This window comes from Schistocerca serialis, chromosome 11 (assembly GCF_023864345.2).
Source record: "Schistocerca serialis cubense isolate TAMUIC-IGC-003099 chromosome 11, iqSchSeri2.2, whole genome shotgun sequence".
NCBI classification, from domain to species: domain Eukaryota; kingdom Metazoa; phylum Arthropoda; class Insecta; order Orthoptera; family Acrididae; genus Schistocerca; species Schistocerca serialis.
Window position 1 is genome coordinate 152,221,665 of NC_064648.1, and position 17,352 is coordinate 152,239,016.

The following is a 17,352-nucleotide window of genomic DNA, read 5'->3' on the forward strand; positions in this document are numbered from 1 at the left end:
AATGTGTTTATTTCTAACAAGGAGTTCAAGTCCAGATCCCTATAAATTTGATTTAACCATATAATTACTGCTTTTACATATTAAATTCCCAGGAATTTATGAATTTTGGAATATTACCAGCAATATTCCCTGGGAATATTTCTTAGATTTTAAATTACCGGGAATTTTACGATACTACTGTTAATATTGTCTGCAAGATCATCAATATCCAACATGAACAGCAAGGGTTCCAACACACTTCCCTGGAGCACACCTGAAGTTACTTCTATATGATGTTGACTCTCCATCTGAGATACCATGCTGCATCCTTCCTACGAGAAAGTCCTCAATCCAGTCACAATTTTCATTTGATACCCCATTTGATCGTACTTTCGACAATAAGTGTAGGTGCAGTACTGTGTCAAATGCTTTTTCGGAAATCAGGAAATACTGCAGCTACCTGACTGCCTTGATCCAAAGCTTTCAGTGCTTCATATGTGTTGATGGTTTGATAACTCACACAATAATCCTGTTCTCATCATTTTGTCATTTAGAGACTCTAGAACTTTATAAAAACGTAGATTGCTTGTTCCAAAATTTTTGTATCCTTGAGGTTTTCTAGTAGCTTTGAACAAGCATTGAGGAGACAAATTGGCCTGTAATTTGTAACTTGTGTTATTTAATCTTTCATGAGGAGGGGTTTCAAAACAGTATGTTTGAGTGTGTCAGTTCCATGTTACAAGGATGCATGAAAATGGGGCTTAGTACATCACTTGCATAACCACAGCACTGTGTCAATGAATTGTTAGAGATATTATCTACTCCAGTGAAATTTCACTCTTCAGAGTGATGATTGATCTTTTAATTTCAGATACTGTGACAAGGCTAATGTGGATTTTATCAATATTTCCGAGGATAGTATTTTGCATAAGATTCAGGGCTTCATCAACAGAGCCCTTGTAGCCTATTTGTGCTGATACTGACAAGAAGTGTTTGTAGAAAATATTGGCTGGTGTGTGCAATATTGCATACAAGATTTCCGTCACGTTTGATTTTGAAGTCCTCTAAAGCTCTTTTATTCTTCCCTGTCTCCCACCTAACAATATTCTAAATAGTTTTCCTTTTTCTTAGAGGTATCAATTTCTTGTTCATAATGTAATGCTTTTGATTTTTGTAGCAACTTCTGCTGAAGGGCAATAAACAAATATCATTAGCATCTTGCAGTACATTATATAATGACCAATTTTTGTTGTACCCGTAGACATTCTAACTGTATTTCCTTCTTATCCCGACCACCAAGTCTCCACTGACCTGTGGTTCTGAGCAACATTTCCAAACTCTCCCCATTTTCTAAACCTCACCAATCCTTTTTCTTCATCCTTCTTCCATCCCCTTCAACCCTTTTGCCAGAAGAAGGAGCCACTGGCTCTGAAAGCTTACAAATTTCCTTAACATTTATACATGTGTGTGTTGTCCTGCTGCTGCTTGGTGAGTAGATTTTTCATCTACCCAGTTATTCTTAGGTGTTGTGCAATAGTTAACTGTTACTGCTCTGTACCTACAAAATCTCATTCTGTTCATAATAATGTAGGAATGATCAAGCAAGAGTTTGTAGGGTTTTATGCTGTTGTGGACAAGCATAGCCAAGGCTTACTGTCATTCAAAAGAAACAACCTGTGCTACATCTACATCTGTACTGTGCAAACCAATGTGAAAGGCACTTCAGAGGATACATAAGGTTGTAGCAGTTGTTAGGAGCTGCTGATACATTTGGGTACGGAGCACGGATAGAATGTGTATGCCGTAACTAGTCTAATCCTGCCATTGCCACTATGGGAGCAGTGTGTAGAGGATTGTATATATTCCTCACATCATGTTAGTCCTTCAAACTTTATAAGTTGTTATTATGAGAGTTTGCGACAGTTCTTTTTGCCACCTCTTTTTTTGCACCGTCTCTGTTTCGCTCTTCTGTGTGTCAAAGAGAAACTTTCATGATTCGTTTTGCACTTGTTTGTGTACATTCACTGTTCCTTGTTAATCCTATGAGAGACAGGTCCCACACACTTGAGCAATATTGTAGAATGGGTCACCCAAGTGTTTTGTAAGTGTCTCCCTTGTAGACAGATGCATTTCCTGGTGTCCTACTAATGCTTGAAGTAAAAAGATTAAGAGTAGGTCTACCTTGTATTAGCAGAACAACGTACTGTTATCAAACATTCCATGAAAGTTGTGTATGAGGCATGTCCAGAAAGTAAGTTCTGTTTTGAAAAAAGAAAAAAGCTTTTAACCAAAATTTGTTTTACAGGAAAGAGCATTTCTTACACTATTTTCCTGTGTAATTGCCATTATTGTTCAGACATTCGCCACAGCAGGAAACCAACTTCTCTTTACCCTCTCCATAGAAAGATGCCGCCAGTGAAGGCTCATTGCTGAACACCGTTTTGTGAGTTGTTTTCTACTTGTTGAGTTCCTTGCAATATAATACTGAGAACCATTGAGAGAACTTCATTGCACAATTCAAAACAAGGCATTGTGTTTCCTCATGGCAGTGGGCATCCATGTTCTGCTGTTTGGTTAGGAACAGTCCAGTCACCTACTGTACAGCTCCAGTCTCGCCCCTTCCGACTACCACTTGCCCTTGAACTTGAAGAGTGAATTTGGAGAAAGGTGCTTTGACAGCAATGACAGTGCAAAAATCTGTATTCAACAGTGGCTGTCTCACTGGGGGCATCTTTCTGTGAAGAGGGCATAGAAAAGGTGGTTTTCCACTATGACAAATTTCTAAACAATGGTGGCAATTGTGTAGACCGACAGTTTAAAAATGCTCTTTCCTCTAAAAATAAATTTTGTTTTGAGAAAAGTCTTGTGAGATTTTGCCAAATGGTGCTTAACTTTCTAGACGTGCCTCATGCTTTGTCTGAGACACAAAACTGACATTGTGCAATACTGACAAAAAGATTGAATGATCTCTCTTTTTGAATCTACAGGTCAAGAATATTTTGTAGTGAATATCTTTGCCAGAACACCCCCCCCCCCCCCCTCTCTCTCTCTCTCTCTCTCTCTCTCTCTCTCTCTCTCTCTCTCCCTCTCCTAGACTGCAGCATGCAATGCTTACTGCAAAAGAACAGAAAATCCTTTTAGAGGGAAATTGTAATTGCTTTCATTATTGAAACTATTAAGTAATTATTTTGTTTGAGAAAGTCTGTGAACTTTTGCAATATTTCTTAATCAAATAACAAAAACTAGCCAGTTTTCTAAACATGGCTTTTTTGCAAGTGGTTGGACCTTAATATTTATACCTGTTAATGGTTTTGTCTTAGGTTTTGTTGACAAAATTCCTCTTAGAACTGCAATATTGAGGTGACCTGTAATTTGTATTTGTACTTGCATTAGTGTATGAAAAAATAAGGTCCATTCCTAACAAATTTTTTCTTACATTGCTTTCAGTTGGCGTGGGACATAAGAAGTGGCAGAAAATCGCACTGGACGCAGAGTCTGTAACTGCACATCCTTGTATCAGCCTAATGGACTGGTTGGTGCCTGATGTCCAAATGAGGATTTTTAAATCTGGAACTGTACCCACAAAGTAATGTAAGTTTTTGTTAAGAATTGTGCAGTTTATGTCTTCAAGTTAACATAACTTTGTTTGTCATGTATAACCTGATTTTTTTAGATTTAGGTTTTTTGTGCTTTCCCTAAATTGCTGCCGGCCGGAGTGGCCGTGCGGTTCTAGGCGCTACAGTCTGGAGCCGAGCGACCGCTACGGTCGCAGGTTCGAATCCTGCCTCGGGCATGGATGTGTGTGCAGTCCTTAGGTTAGTTAGGTTTAATTAGTTCTAAGTTGTAGGCGACTGATAACCTCAGAAGTTAAGTCGCATAGTGCTCAGAGCCATTTGAACCTAAATTGCTCCAGGCAAATGCTGGTGTGGTTCCTATGAAAATAGCACAACCGGTTTCCTTCCGCTTCCTCCCATAATCTGAGCTTCTGCTCCGTCTCTAACGATCTCACTGATGATGGAATTTTAAATTCTAATCTTTCTCCCTGTCCAGCCCCTCTGGCCAGAATCTTCTTTTCCTAAAATTTATTTATCGTTTTCTTCATTATGCAGCATTGTCTGGCAATGTGCCTACATTTGTTTCACTCGTAATCGTGTGCCCCCTTGTTGCCTTTTGCTGTGGTTTGCTAGAGGGCATGGTTTGTTCTTGGACATGTTTTGTATTACGGTGTTTTTCCTGTGAAGAATGCTGAACTCTGTGGCTCTGTCACAAAAGCTTTGTTTTAATGAAGTCTGAAGTGATATTTATTCCTAATCTTTCAATTCCCATTACAGCCTGGTCCACACTCAATGATCTGTCTGCGCAGACATGGGCGCAGATATCTGTACATGCAAAAGATCACTGCAAATGTGGTGTGTTCACACGACACAAACCCCAATCTACTACTCGCCTGCCATCTGTCGGTGTAGAAAAGAAATATCAGTGACAAGCGACTACGCTCCCCGTAAACGTCAAAAATTTAACTCAATATAATGGAAGGAAACATTCCACGTGGGAAAAATTATGTATAAAAACAAAGATGAGGTGACTTACCGAACAAAAGCGCTGGCAGGTCGATAGACACACAAACAAACACAAACACACACACAAAATTCAAGCTTTCGCAACAAACTGTTGCCTCATCAGGAAAGAGGGAAGGAGAGGGGAAGACGAAAGGAAGTGGGTTTTAAGGGAGAGGGTAAGGAGTCATTCCAATCCCGGGAGCGGAAAGACTTACCTTAGGGGGAAAAAAGGACAGGTATACACTCGCACACACGCACATATCCATCCACACATACAGACACAAGCAGACATATATCTAAAAATTTAACTCAGTTATTTTGAAATACAGAAATGGAGGAAGCTCTGTTGTGGTCTGTGTTCGCAACTTGTGTTGCAAAAAACATTCAGAATAACCGCAGGAAACAGAGAAAGTGGTCAAAATGGTGTAGACAGTGGCTGCTAAAGCGAAAGCAGTTTTCTCACGTAAATTTACTGCGAGAGTTGCAGGGCGAACTTAACGACTGGCGAAATTATTTGCGGATGGATGTCGGAACTTATAACTATCTCTTAAAGCTTGTAACCCCTCATATTATGAGAAAAAATACTTCTATGAGAAGGGCAATTTCTCCTCATGAACGGCTGGTGGTAACATTAAGATTCATAGCAACAGGAAGGAGCTACACGGATTTGGAATTTTCAACTGCAATATCGAAACAAGCGTTGAGTGAAATAATCCCCAACACATGTGAAGCTATTTACGCTGTCCTGAAGGATGAGTTCATGAAGGAAAGTCAAGTAAATTAAGTGTCTCAAGTTACAGATAATATTTTTGGTGTTGTAGACGTGTTTGAAACACAGTAGGCCTATATTATTAGAGATTATGTACCTACATGGCCAGTGAGCTATGGTTTACTTTGTTTATGAGTAGGCATTTTCAGATCGCTACTGTGTAGAAGCGACCTGTTACAAACTTTTGTTCCAGGATACGAAACAGTTCGCAACGAATTAATTTTTTTATTACCGTTTCTCTGTTTGCCGAGGCGTCAACTGCCCGCAATGTTTCAATTAGATCATTGTACGCTGCTGTCTTTTTGCCTTGGTCACTATATTCATTACTTTTAATCTCCCACAAACGAGGGTAGTTTCTATATATTTCAATGAATTCACTTACAAACTCTCGAGAACACTGACGAGTATCAGCCATTTTAACACCCTGTGTGCACAAATACAAACACTAGACTGAGCAAACAGCTGTTTCGCGCCAGATTTGCGGCGATCCCCTCTCCACACGCTCCAACTTGTCTGCGCAGATGTGGTTTGAACCCACAGATTTGAGAGGTTTTGCTCAAACCTCCGACTCCAACTTCCAGGTTTGCACACACCTCAGGTTGGTGCAAATCTTCTGTCCACACGCAACGATCTGTCTGCGCAGATGTGATGTGCGCAGACAGATCGTTGCATGTGGACGGGCCTTACCATCAGTTTGTATGCTCAGGCAAGCAGGGCAACATCATTGTTACAAGCCAATCATCAGTGACATCAAATTTAATATTTATTAATTTATGAGTGATTGACGTGGCTTTGTTCACATAATCTTAAACACTTTCGGACAATCCCAAAATAGGTTCCTCAGTAATGCCAAATACCTATTTAAATATCTTGTATATGCATGTAATTGATTGGATTTAACAGCAAAGTTACTTTTGCTCTTGTCTTGACTTCTTTGTGGTGTTGGTGCCACACACACTCCCAGAGTTCATCGTGTTCTAAATATGCTTTTACTGAACTCCCAACTCGTATAATCATCATGTGCAGTGAGTTTCTCAGTATGGACTGATTTTGATTTGAATTTGATGTCTTCTTGTGTTAAATATGGGAAAATATACTGAGTAGCATTGCACATACGTGATAGTTATGTTTGCACCAACTTAAAGACAACACACCAGAGACTTTTCACTGCGATTTTAATCGCCTATTGCAGTGGTAACCAAAAAAGTGTGCAACCATGTTCTAATACTATGAAGGAAATTTTATGCAGATATCTGCAGTAAGAGAAAATCCTTGTTTAACCGTTGAACACAGTGATAGGTGAATGTAACACCTGAGATCATACGTAACACACAATGTTACCACACAGTCAGTGAATATTTATATATATTCCATAATTTCATTGGAATTTGATAGCATTTAACAATTCCCATTCTGATAATATCTAACAGTATAATAGAATATGTGACCATGATCCTTGAACCTTGGTATTTGTTCAAAGGACAGATATGATGTAGTATCCATCTTCATTTGAGGAAAATGACTTGAGAACTATGTGTAAATTATATACTGCCAGATACAATTCTTGTATCTGGGAAGTTTCATACATTGGGTACTCCGCAACGTGTCTTTGATGGGCGTCTGTGAAGGGTGGCCGTGTAGCATTGTAGAGAAATGATTTGTACAAATGATGATGTGTGTGCCATGTGGGTAAGATAGGTGATGGACTCTCTTGTATTCATATAGGCACAATTATGTACAGGGTTGTTGTTGTTGTTGTTGTTGTTGTTGTGGTGGTGGTCTTCAGTCCTGAGACTGGTTTGATGCAGCTCTCCATGCTACTCTGTCCTGTGCAAGCTCCTTCATCTCCCAGTACCTACTGCAACCCACATCCTTCTGAATCTGCTTAGTGTATTCATTTCTTGGTCTCCCTCTACGATTTTTACCCTCCACGCTGCCCTCCAATGCTAAATTGGTGATCCCGGGATGCCTCAGAACATCTCCTACCAACTGATCCCTTCTTCTTGTCAAGTTGTGCCACAAACTCCTCTTCTCCCCAATTCTATTCAATACCTCCTCATTAGTTATGTGATCTACCTATCTAATCTTCAGCATTCTTCTGTGGCACCACATTTCGAAAACTTCTATTCTCTTCTTATCCAAACTATTTATGGTCCACGTTTCACTTCCATACATGGCTACACTCCATACAAATACTTTCAGAAACGACTTCCTAACACATAAATCTATACTCGATGTTAACAAATTTCTCTTCTTCAGAAACGCTTTCCTTGCCATTGCCAGTCTACATTTTATATCCTCTCTACTTCGACCATCATCAGTTATTTTGCTCCACAAATAGCAAAAGTCCTTTACTACTTTAAGTGTCTCATTAATTCGACTGCATTCCATTATCCTCGTTTTGCTTTTGTTGATGTTCATCTTATATCCTCCTTTCAAGACACTGTCCATTCCGTTCAACTGCTCTTCTGAGTCCTTTGCTGTCTCTGACAGAATTACAAACCTCAAAGTTTTTATTTCTTCTCCATGGATTTTAATACCTACTCCGAATTTTTCTTTGTTTCCTTTACTGCTTGCTAAGTATACAGATTGAATAACATCAGGCAGAGGCTACAACCCTGTCTCACTCCCTTCCCAACCACTGCTTCCCTTTCGTGCCACACGACTCTTATAACTGCCATCTGGTTTCTGTACAAATTGTAAATAGCCTTTCGCTCCTTGTATTTTACCCCTGCCACCTTCAGAATTTGAAAGAGAGTATTCCAGTCAACATTGTCAAAAGCTTTCTCTAAGTCTACAAATGCTAGAAATGTAGGTTTGCCCTTCCTTAATGTTTCTTCTAAGGTAAGTCGTAGGGTCAGTATTGCCTCACGTGTTCCAACATTTCTGCGGAATCCAAACTGATCTTCGCTGAGGTCGGCTTCTACCAATTTTTCCATTCGTCTGAAAAGAATTCGCGTTAGTATTTTGCAGCTGTGACTTATTAAACTGATAGTTTGGTAATTTTCACATCTGTCAACACCTGTTTTCTTTGGGATTGGAATTATTATATTCTTTTTAAAGTCTGAGGGTATTTCGCCTGTCTCATACATCTTGCTCACGAGATGGTAGAGTTTTGTCAGGACTGGCTCTCCCAAGGCCGCCAATAGTTCCAATGGAATGTAGTCTACTCCCGGGGCCTTGTTTCGACTCAGGTCTTTCAGTGCTCTGTCAAACTCTTCACGCAGTATCGTATCTCCCATTTCAACTTCATCTACATCCTTTTCCATTTTCATAATATTGTCCTCAAGTACATCGCCCTTGTATAGACCCTCTATATACTCCTTCCACTTTTCTGCTCTCCCTTCTTTGCTTAGAACTGGGTTTCCATCTGAGCTCTTGATATTCACGCAAGTGGTTCTCTTTTCTCCAAAGGTCTCTATAATTTTCCTGTAGGCAGTATCTATCTTACCCCTAGTGAGATAAGCTTCTACATCCTTACATTTGTCCTCTAGCCATGCCTGCTTAGCCATTTTGCACTTCCTGTCGATCTCATTTTTGAGATGTTTGTATTCCTTTTTGCCTGCTTCATTTACTCAATTTTTATATTTTCTCCTTCCATCAATTAAATTAAATATTTCTTCTGTTACCCAAGGATTTCTACTAGCCCTCGTCTTTTTACCTACTTGATCCTCTGCTGCTTTCACTACTTCATCCCTCAGAGCTACCCATTCTCCTTCTACTGTATTTCTTTCCCCCATTCCTGTCAAGTGTTCCCTTATGCTCTCCCTGAAATTCTCTAAAACCTCTGGTTTAGTCAGTTTATCCAGGTCCCATCTCCTTAAATTCCCACCTTTTCGCAGTTTCCTCAGTCTTAATCTACAGTTCATAACCAATAGATTGTGGTCAGAGTCCGCATCTGCCCCTGGAAAGTCTTACAATTTAAAACCTGGTTCCTAAATCTCTGTCTTACCATTATATAATCTATCTGAAACCTTCTAGTATCTCCAGGGTTCTTCCGTGTATACAACCTTCTTTCATGATTCTTGAACCAAGTGTTAACTATGATTAAGTTATGCTCTGTGCAAAATTCTACCAGGCGGCTTCCTCTTGCATTTCTTAGCCCCAATCCATATTCACCTACTATGTTTCCTTCTCTTCCTTTTCCTACTGTCGAATTCCAGTCATCCATGACTATTAAATTTCCGTCTCCCTTCACTACCTGAATAATTTCTTTTATCTCATCATACATTTCATCAATTTCAAATCCCTGTCATTTTCAATCAGGATAAAGATTTTATGCTTAACAGACATTTTGATTGATACAGATGTGCACAGTATGTAATGTCTCTGCTTTAGTGTGTGCAAAATATTCAGTGTTATTGAAATTGAAATGTGTATGTATGTTTATCCTCTGTATCAGATGCCATTGTTCATGGGCTATGTGCCCGAATACCAATCTGGCATGTAAATACTTTTGAAGTGCAGCTCATGGTGTACATCAGGATTATCTTTATCAGATTCTAGTCTCTATGAGATAGTATTTGGCACTGATAGTGCTAACTGTGATCTATACTGTGCCTAAACTGAGTCAGCGATACCTGCACTGCTCGATATGACAATTTCTGAACACCTGCCGGTTGTTTGGTGGAATCGAAATGCATTATTAATTAACAGAAAGGATTTGGCAGAGTCTTCTGTAAGAAATGGTCCAATAAGTGGCCTACCTGTATACAGGGTGTTTGGAAATTCCCGTTACCGGCTTCTAGGACTTGTAGCGGGGAGTTGGTGCATAATATTTTGAACAGGAACCCATATCCAGTAATGTACCATTTCTGTGGTACAGCTGTTTAGATTCATGTTTGCTATTTAGGTCTGCAGCGTGGTAGTCGTGGTGAGAGGTTCTTACATCAGATTTGTTTATGTCGTGTCTTCTCTCCTACCTCTGTGGCCCGGTTTGAGCCCCATTCCTGTGTCTGTGTGTTAGAGATGGTATGTAGTAATGGAGGTGGTATGGCGGAAGTTATTCTTCAACAACAACATACCAGGCGGTGCTGGGAGCAGCATCCAATGCCTGCACAATTGCTCATAAACTTGTTGATGAGAATTCAGCACGATGCAGTACAGCATCTTCCAATTTGGTTGTGCGACGTCTCCTCGGAACACTGCGGCCGTGCCTGCTGGCAGTGAAGGTACCCCTTTCTTAAAGCCATTGTATAATAGTGTAGTGGAGTCAGATGTGCTTAACGAGCTTGCTAAAGGCAACGAGCAGCTCTTCGAGTACCGTGAGCTTTGTCCTGGTGCAAATGTGTACTCAACCAGGTTGCTCTGATACCCACAGACATATGAATGAGGCTCAAATCAGCTCAGAGAGGTAGGATACCATATTTACTCGAATCTAAGCCGTACTTTTTTTCCGGTACTTGTAATCCAAAAAACCGCCGGCAGCTTAGAATCGAGTGCAAAGTTAGTGGGAGTTCTGTAAAATGTTGGTAGGTGCCGCCACAACTAACTTCTGCCGTCAAATATATGTAGCGCTACAGAGGCATGCTTTGCAAGCACAAAGATAAATACTGGCGCCGAAACGTCTGCGTCAGTAAATAAATTAAAAAAAAAAAAAGGTGGAAGGCGAGATTTTTTTCTCCGCCCCGAGTTTCAACCACTGCATTTTCATACATTATCGAACGAAGTAAATACAAATTCCGTATTGTTCATCTTCGAATGTAGCAACCTTTCAATGTACTACGAAAATCCGACTGGCAAGGCTGATTGGGATGTTTGTCAATAAGGCCAACTCTACGTTCTGAATTTTTGCCTAACTGTGACAAAGAGATGGTTGCTAATAGGAACTTTTATGAATTGTGAATCACATGCAGTATTCTCTTCAGCATAAGAATAATAACTACGAAACTAGAGTGAGACAACAGCAAACACGGAAGAATATACATATCGTGCCATGTTTATATTCGTATTATTCTTACGCCAAATAGTGATACAGTCAGAAATAAAACACGGCAACTGGCTAGATTTTTAAATCTAAGATGACTCTACTTTCTGTGCAGAATGTAATGTGCTAAAGAGGTGTCTGCTAAGATTTTCAAACGGAGAAAATTTTTCACTAAACTCTCCTTCACAACATTTTCTATCACACGCAGTCTATTATTTGGTTCTTGTTGATTATTATCAAAGAAAGCAGCAGTGTAAGTAACAACAAATAGCAGTCTCTCGCCATTGTATCCTAATGAGACGATTCCTCTCTTTTTTTTTTAATTGGAAGCGGCAGTAGCGCACACAAAAGCAAGCCATGCCACGAGCGGCGACAAGTCGTAAACAAATGCGACAAACAATGCATGACACAGTACAATAATGCATTTTCAGCTTAGAGTGACGTAAACACCTATAACAAAGAGAACGTCACTTATCAGATCAAAGAAAAATAAGCAATCAATTCAAACCAGACGAAGCACCTGAAAAAGGAAGGGTACCCATATAAATACGGACGGAGTGCCTGATGCATAACAATGGCTACCTGGTAAAGCTTAACTGCTAAGCTTATGACTCGAACCAAACTACTGTAGCTGTATCGTCATTCATTTGACCTAAATTGTGTCTCATGTTACAATGGACCAACTTTGTTTCGATTTGGAGGTGCAGCCTAAAACTTTTCTCTCCCCTCGAATTTCGAGTCTCAAATTTCAGGTGTGACTTAGATTCGGGAAAATTTGTTTTCCTTGATTTCGAGTCCAATTTCTCAGGTGCGGCTTAGATTCGAGTGCGGCTTAGATTAGAGTAAATACGGTAGACATCAAATGACATCAGCCGACTCGATGTAAGCACACCTCGACAAACACACACTCCCCCCTGACCTCCCTGTTGCAAACCTACATAGCAAACACATTTTCAAACAGCTGCAGCACAGAAATGATACATTTCCAGACCTGGGTTCCTATTCAAAATATTGTGTACTCACTCCCCTCTACAAGTCGTAGAAGTTCGTAACAGGAATTTCCTAACACCCTGTAGAAAGTGGAATCAGATTGTTTGGGAATTCGAAATGTAATCTGGCAGATGGCAATGTGTTGTCACTGCCTCAGCTCATTTGTAGTGCAGTTTGTACACTACAGTAAGGCTTTTGTTTTCACTATAGTGAAAACAGGAGAATTGTGATACAGAATCAGAAACATATGAGGGTGGGCTTTGCAGTGCTGGCACTACCCAGGATAACGATGCATTAGATTCTTACATGTTAGAATATTGTATACAGATCATTGTATTGATAACACCAAGTGAAACATCCATGCAATTTTTTATTAACTCTACTTTTTTAAGACACTAAAAACAACCCTTTGGGTAAACCCATTTGTAATCTGGACCATTGTGTTATGACAGTCTGATTATTATTGCAGGAACATAGGGAGTTGGTATTTCTAATTGTGTGTTGCAAATAAAATTCTCTCTTCCTTCATTTTTAAAATCATGTTTCATTTGATGTCACAGGTTCAGAAGCGGCAGCACTGTTTCTTGGTACGACACGAAGTTTCTTCTGTACGTGAAGCTGGTGCATCTTGCAGTCGTCAGAAGTTGCTATAAGGCAAAGATGGGGTACACGGCCTACAGGAAGCTCTACACAGCATAGCTCTGTGATAAGTTGCTAAAAAATGTGCACACTGTGCAATTCTAGTTGTGGTCACTCACATCAGAATGGTTCTTAAGCAGGTAAAACAATTGCGATTTTTGAAGAGTTTGCAGACTGTTTATCTGAACTTCAGAAATTTTATACGAGGAGACGCTAATGTTGGTTCAGCAGAGACAGTAAATGTAGATGATGCGGATATATGTCGTGTTATGGTTTCTGTTGACGCAATAGGTATTCGACAAAAAATTTGTTTCCTGTTGGTTATTGGCACGATCGTGTGCTTTTGTAAAAACAGCTATATTGAGACATTTCAGAGTGTGTGCGCAAATGGACAGGCCTGAAGAATTTGTGATATGTCTCCTGGAACCTTACCAAATGTTTGGAGATTAATGTAAACCTTTTAGAAGGATTTGTTAATATTTATCCCTATATTTTTTTTAATGGTTGTAACACCATGCCCATATATTGTAAACAAACTCTTATTATTTAGAAAAGAAGTAGGTTGAAAGCAAATTTTCGCAGTAATTCTGCAAGAGATAGCTTTTTGCAGGGGTCTGAATTGCTGTGGTGTGGGCAAAGTAACAAAGGAAAAAATAGGATTGAGTTATTATTTTAAGGCACTGCATTCTGCGCCCTGGCAGCTTTCTTCTGATGTACTCTATTCTGGTGGCCCTGTGATGGGGAATGTCACAATTTTGCACTGTGATCCTTACCTGCCAGTGAGAAGTTCCCTTAGCCTTTGACTGTAAACAAACGCAGCTACCATGTCAAAGGTCATAGTCCTTAGATTAACTTTTATCTTAACACTCTCTGTACCAGGCCTATTTTATGCACCCGTCCCTAGAAACCGGGCAATTTTACCAATATTAAAAAAATTACTGCATCAAATCTACTGTTTGGATTGTGGCAAATTTGGTACCATCTTGAAGCTGCACATTTCTACTTTAATTCTGAGTGAAAGAAACTACTTTACAATGCACAGCTTTAAGGTACAGTTATAGAAATCACTTAGATGTTTTAAGAATTTAGAAAAAGTCATACGAATAAGGGAATACAATTGTGATTTATTTTTAACCAAAATTGTGGCACTACATTACATGTTTCTGATAGTATACAGTATTACATATAAATTTCACACAGAATCATATTGTTTTTTAGTGTGGAAAATTTTAAAGCAAGGTTCCAGGCAGAGTGCAACGCCACACTGTTCACATTCGTATCGTGTCTCTTTGCGAGAAGCCTTGCCACTCTGTTTCTTGCTCCTGGAACTGCACACGTGACACACACGAGCAGCATACTTCTTAGTAGTTGCAGGTATGTGCTGCAAAAAATGTCTCTTTGTTAGCCGACCTACAGTTCCTTCATTTCTTGGAATGAATTCAAGTGTGTCGTCTTCAACAAGCTGAACTGCAAGCACTGTTATAAAGTCTGTTATTGTAATTTTCTTCCTGTGCACTGCATTGTACAGCCAAAATGCATTTGATACTCCCATAAGCAGCAAATGGAAATATAATTTTCGCCACCATTTCACAGTTCTGTGCTGGAACGGATTGTACTGCAGGCGTTGGTCTCCAATATCCACTCCAATTTTATTGAGGTTGTAATCAAGTACCTGAAGTGGTTTCAATACTACAGACCCATTTCTCTTAGTATGCGTACCAAATGTTGCTTGATGCCTTGTAGACAATGTATACACATCTCTCTTATCTTTCCACTTCATTGCCAATACATTATCTTTACGCCGAAAAGACATTTCGCCCTTTTTCAGCTTAGCAGATACTAAATCTTTAGGCAATCCTTTCCTGGATTTGTTCACAGTACCAACAGCTCCAGTGCCTTTCTCTGCCAGTTGCTGAAATAGCTCTGGACTGGAATAAAATCGATCTAAATACACAGTGTGGCCTTTGTTCAGCAAGCTGCTGTCAGACAACAATCGCAAAATAACCGCAGACGAAGAATTGTCAACAATATGCTTACCAGCATAAACTTCAAAATTTACAACATAGCCACTACTGGCTTCAGCAACAGCATATACTTTCAGTCCATACTTATGAGGCTTATTTTGCATGTAAACACGGAAACTCACACGACCTCGAAATGGGCAAATTCCTTCATCAATTGTCACTTTTTCTGAGGGACGATATGCCTGGATACATCGCTCCTTCAAATTATTATAATATGGCAAAACTTTGTAAAGTGGATGAAATCCATCTTCGCCTGGTTTTTTCTGATTTGAATTGTCAACAAGATGCAAGCATGACAGTATCTGAGTGAAACGCAAACGGCTCATGACATGGGGACAAAAGTTACAACTAAGAACAGGATTAGTGCTCCAATGGTCCGCAATTTTTGGCTTTTTCGAAACACACATGTGGAAAATAATACCCAAGAAACGCCTCATCTCACTTATAGTCACTGGCTTCCACGAACTCAAAACTGAATGGGGCTTCAGATTATTTCCTCTTCTTTTCTTCTGTATTGTCTGTGATGCATACAAATTTGTCTGTCTCTTGAGTTCATTTACGTCACTGTCAGTAAGGAACACTTTACTGCAATCCAGTACAGAACTCGACTCATCAATATCCACTAGTATCTGCCTGGGTGTCGTGTTGACAGGCAGAGGTCGGTAGGTGTCAACTGCAGTCCACTCACTGTCTTTCGGATACGGCACAGCTGCTGGATTTGAAGCAACACCTTCAACATCATTCTCGTCTTCATCTGAAGACAAACTGTCATCAATCTCGTCTTCTAAAAAGAATATCACATTATGTGTAACTACATACATCGTTTACACATGTTCAACAGATATGTGCGTACTGCACAATTACGTGGAAAATTCGGAAATACGTACCTTCAAACACACCATTGCATTCAGAATCGTCTGAATCACTCTCTACATTATCCAGAGTGTCGCTATGATTGATCAAATCCGCAATTTCTGCGTCTGATAAACCGCGCCGAAACATGATGACAAACAACTGAATGATATACAGACTGAGAACGCAAAGATAAGTTTTAACATGAATTACAGCGCTGCCGTGACATCTATGGACGCATTTTGTTAATAAACATCTGAAAAACGTATAGCGCTGGCCAAACCCGTAGAAATAACGTTGCAGTGTTTTGAATGAAATTAAATGTAGCGGCCCGTAAATTTTACGGGCTTGGTGATTTTCGCGCGATCCCAGGCCCGTAAATTTTACGGGCTTGGCGCTTAGAGTGTTAAAATGTAGCTTCGATAGGTTATCTTTCTTACACATATTTTCGTGAAACTCTAAAGCAGATAGTATTTTTGTTTGAATCCTGCGAAATTCACTCTAAAGGTCCAGCCTACAAAATATTATAATCCCACACTCGAGACTTGTTCCGTTCTTCTAGTAACCCACCTGTTCTACCTGCACAGGTGTGTAGCTAGTAATAATGTAATTATTATTAGCTGTTTCAAAGCCCTCGGCCTGTGGATTTGGAGGGAATTTCACCTCAACTTTCACTGTAAGCAGCGACAATGTGTATAATCCAGATAGTACTGCCTCTAGCTTGTTCCCTCAGAAGAAAGAGGCTTACAAAAGAATATTCTGTATTTTCGACACAGCATCCTCAGAGCCAGGCTCGTAACCCGTCGGTACTGAAACAGGGAGCAACATTATGGAATTGGGGATATCGTCCTCGATTGGCTGATAACACAGTGTCAAGTGTTTTTAAGAAACCTGTGGGATTTGTTAAACCTGTATGTTACTGAATACTATAAGTGTATCTCTGTATGAACCAGAATGAACAAAGGCCTGCACAAACAAGTACTCGTGGGTATAAGGAAGGATTCAGGAGGAGAGGTTGTGTTCAAACTCCCTGGTTATTTAAGACTAAATTCCCTCTGTTAAAATGATAGTGCCACTCTGCTCATGTGGCCAATACACCCTGACATTGCCAACTGCATTTGTATAAACGGACTGATAATAGTTACCAAACTCGTGTTTGTTAGTTTTCGGATAGCAACACATACGTGCAGGGGCCTTGCATTAAGTCTTCTTTATCCATCTGTACCCCCCATTTGAAATAAATGCTACAACATGTTGTTCCACTCCTGTACAGCACCATTGACTTCCTCAACAAATAGCTCCTCACCTGACAACATTTCATTTATTTTAATCCCTCCCATTGTTCACCAACTGAGACTGTGTGTGTGTGTGTGTGTGTGTGTGTGTGTGTGTGTTCATTCAACTGTTACTTATGCACTATATCCATCTTTCAGATATAAAATGAGTTTGCATCCATTATCCTTATGTGTAATTATAATATCACCCCCCCCCCCCCCAAAAAAAAAAAAAAAAAAAAAAAAAAAAAAAAAAAAAAAAAAAAAAAAGAGAGAGAGAGAGAGAGAGAGAGAGAGAGAGAGAGAGAGAGAGAGAGAGAGGAAACAAAAGTTCCATCCT

The 17,352-nt window shown here is 39.7% G+C and overlaps 1 protein-coding gene and 1 long non-coding RNA gene across 2 annotated transcripts in view; one reads left to right on the forward strand and one right to left on the reverse strand.

Moving 5' to 3' along the window:
* LOC126426943 (uncharacterized) overlaps window positions 1–13,720 on the forward strand; it is a 28,082-nt gene extending 14,362 nt beyond the window's left edge. Inside the window, exons 2-3 of the long non-coding RNA XR_007576464.1 lie at window positions 3,427–3,570; window positions 12,784–13,720. This is a non-coding gene — a long non-coding RNA (uncharacterized LOC126426943). The remainder of the gene's footprint in view (window positions 1–3,426; window positions 3,571–12,783) is intronic.
* Window positions 13,721–14,054: 334 nt separating this feature from the next.
* Window positions 14,055–15,707, reverse strand: LOC126426565 (piggyBac transposable element-derived protein 4-like). The gene has a single exon (XM_050088464.1). It carries the CDS (start codon window positions 15,705–15,707, stop codon window positions 14,055–14,057), a length of 1,653 nt encoding a protein of 550 aa, XP_049944421.1.
* Window positions 15,708–17,352: the final 1,645 nt, after the last annotated feature.

Bases quoted from the DNA above. Each gene is read 5' to 3' on its own strand.
- LOC126426565 (XM_050088464.1), bottom strand. From the start codon at position 15,707: ATGTATGTAGTTACACATAATGTGATATTCTTTTTAGAAGACGAGATT.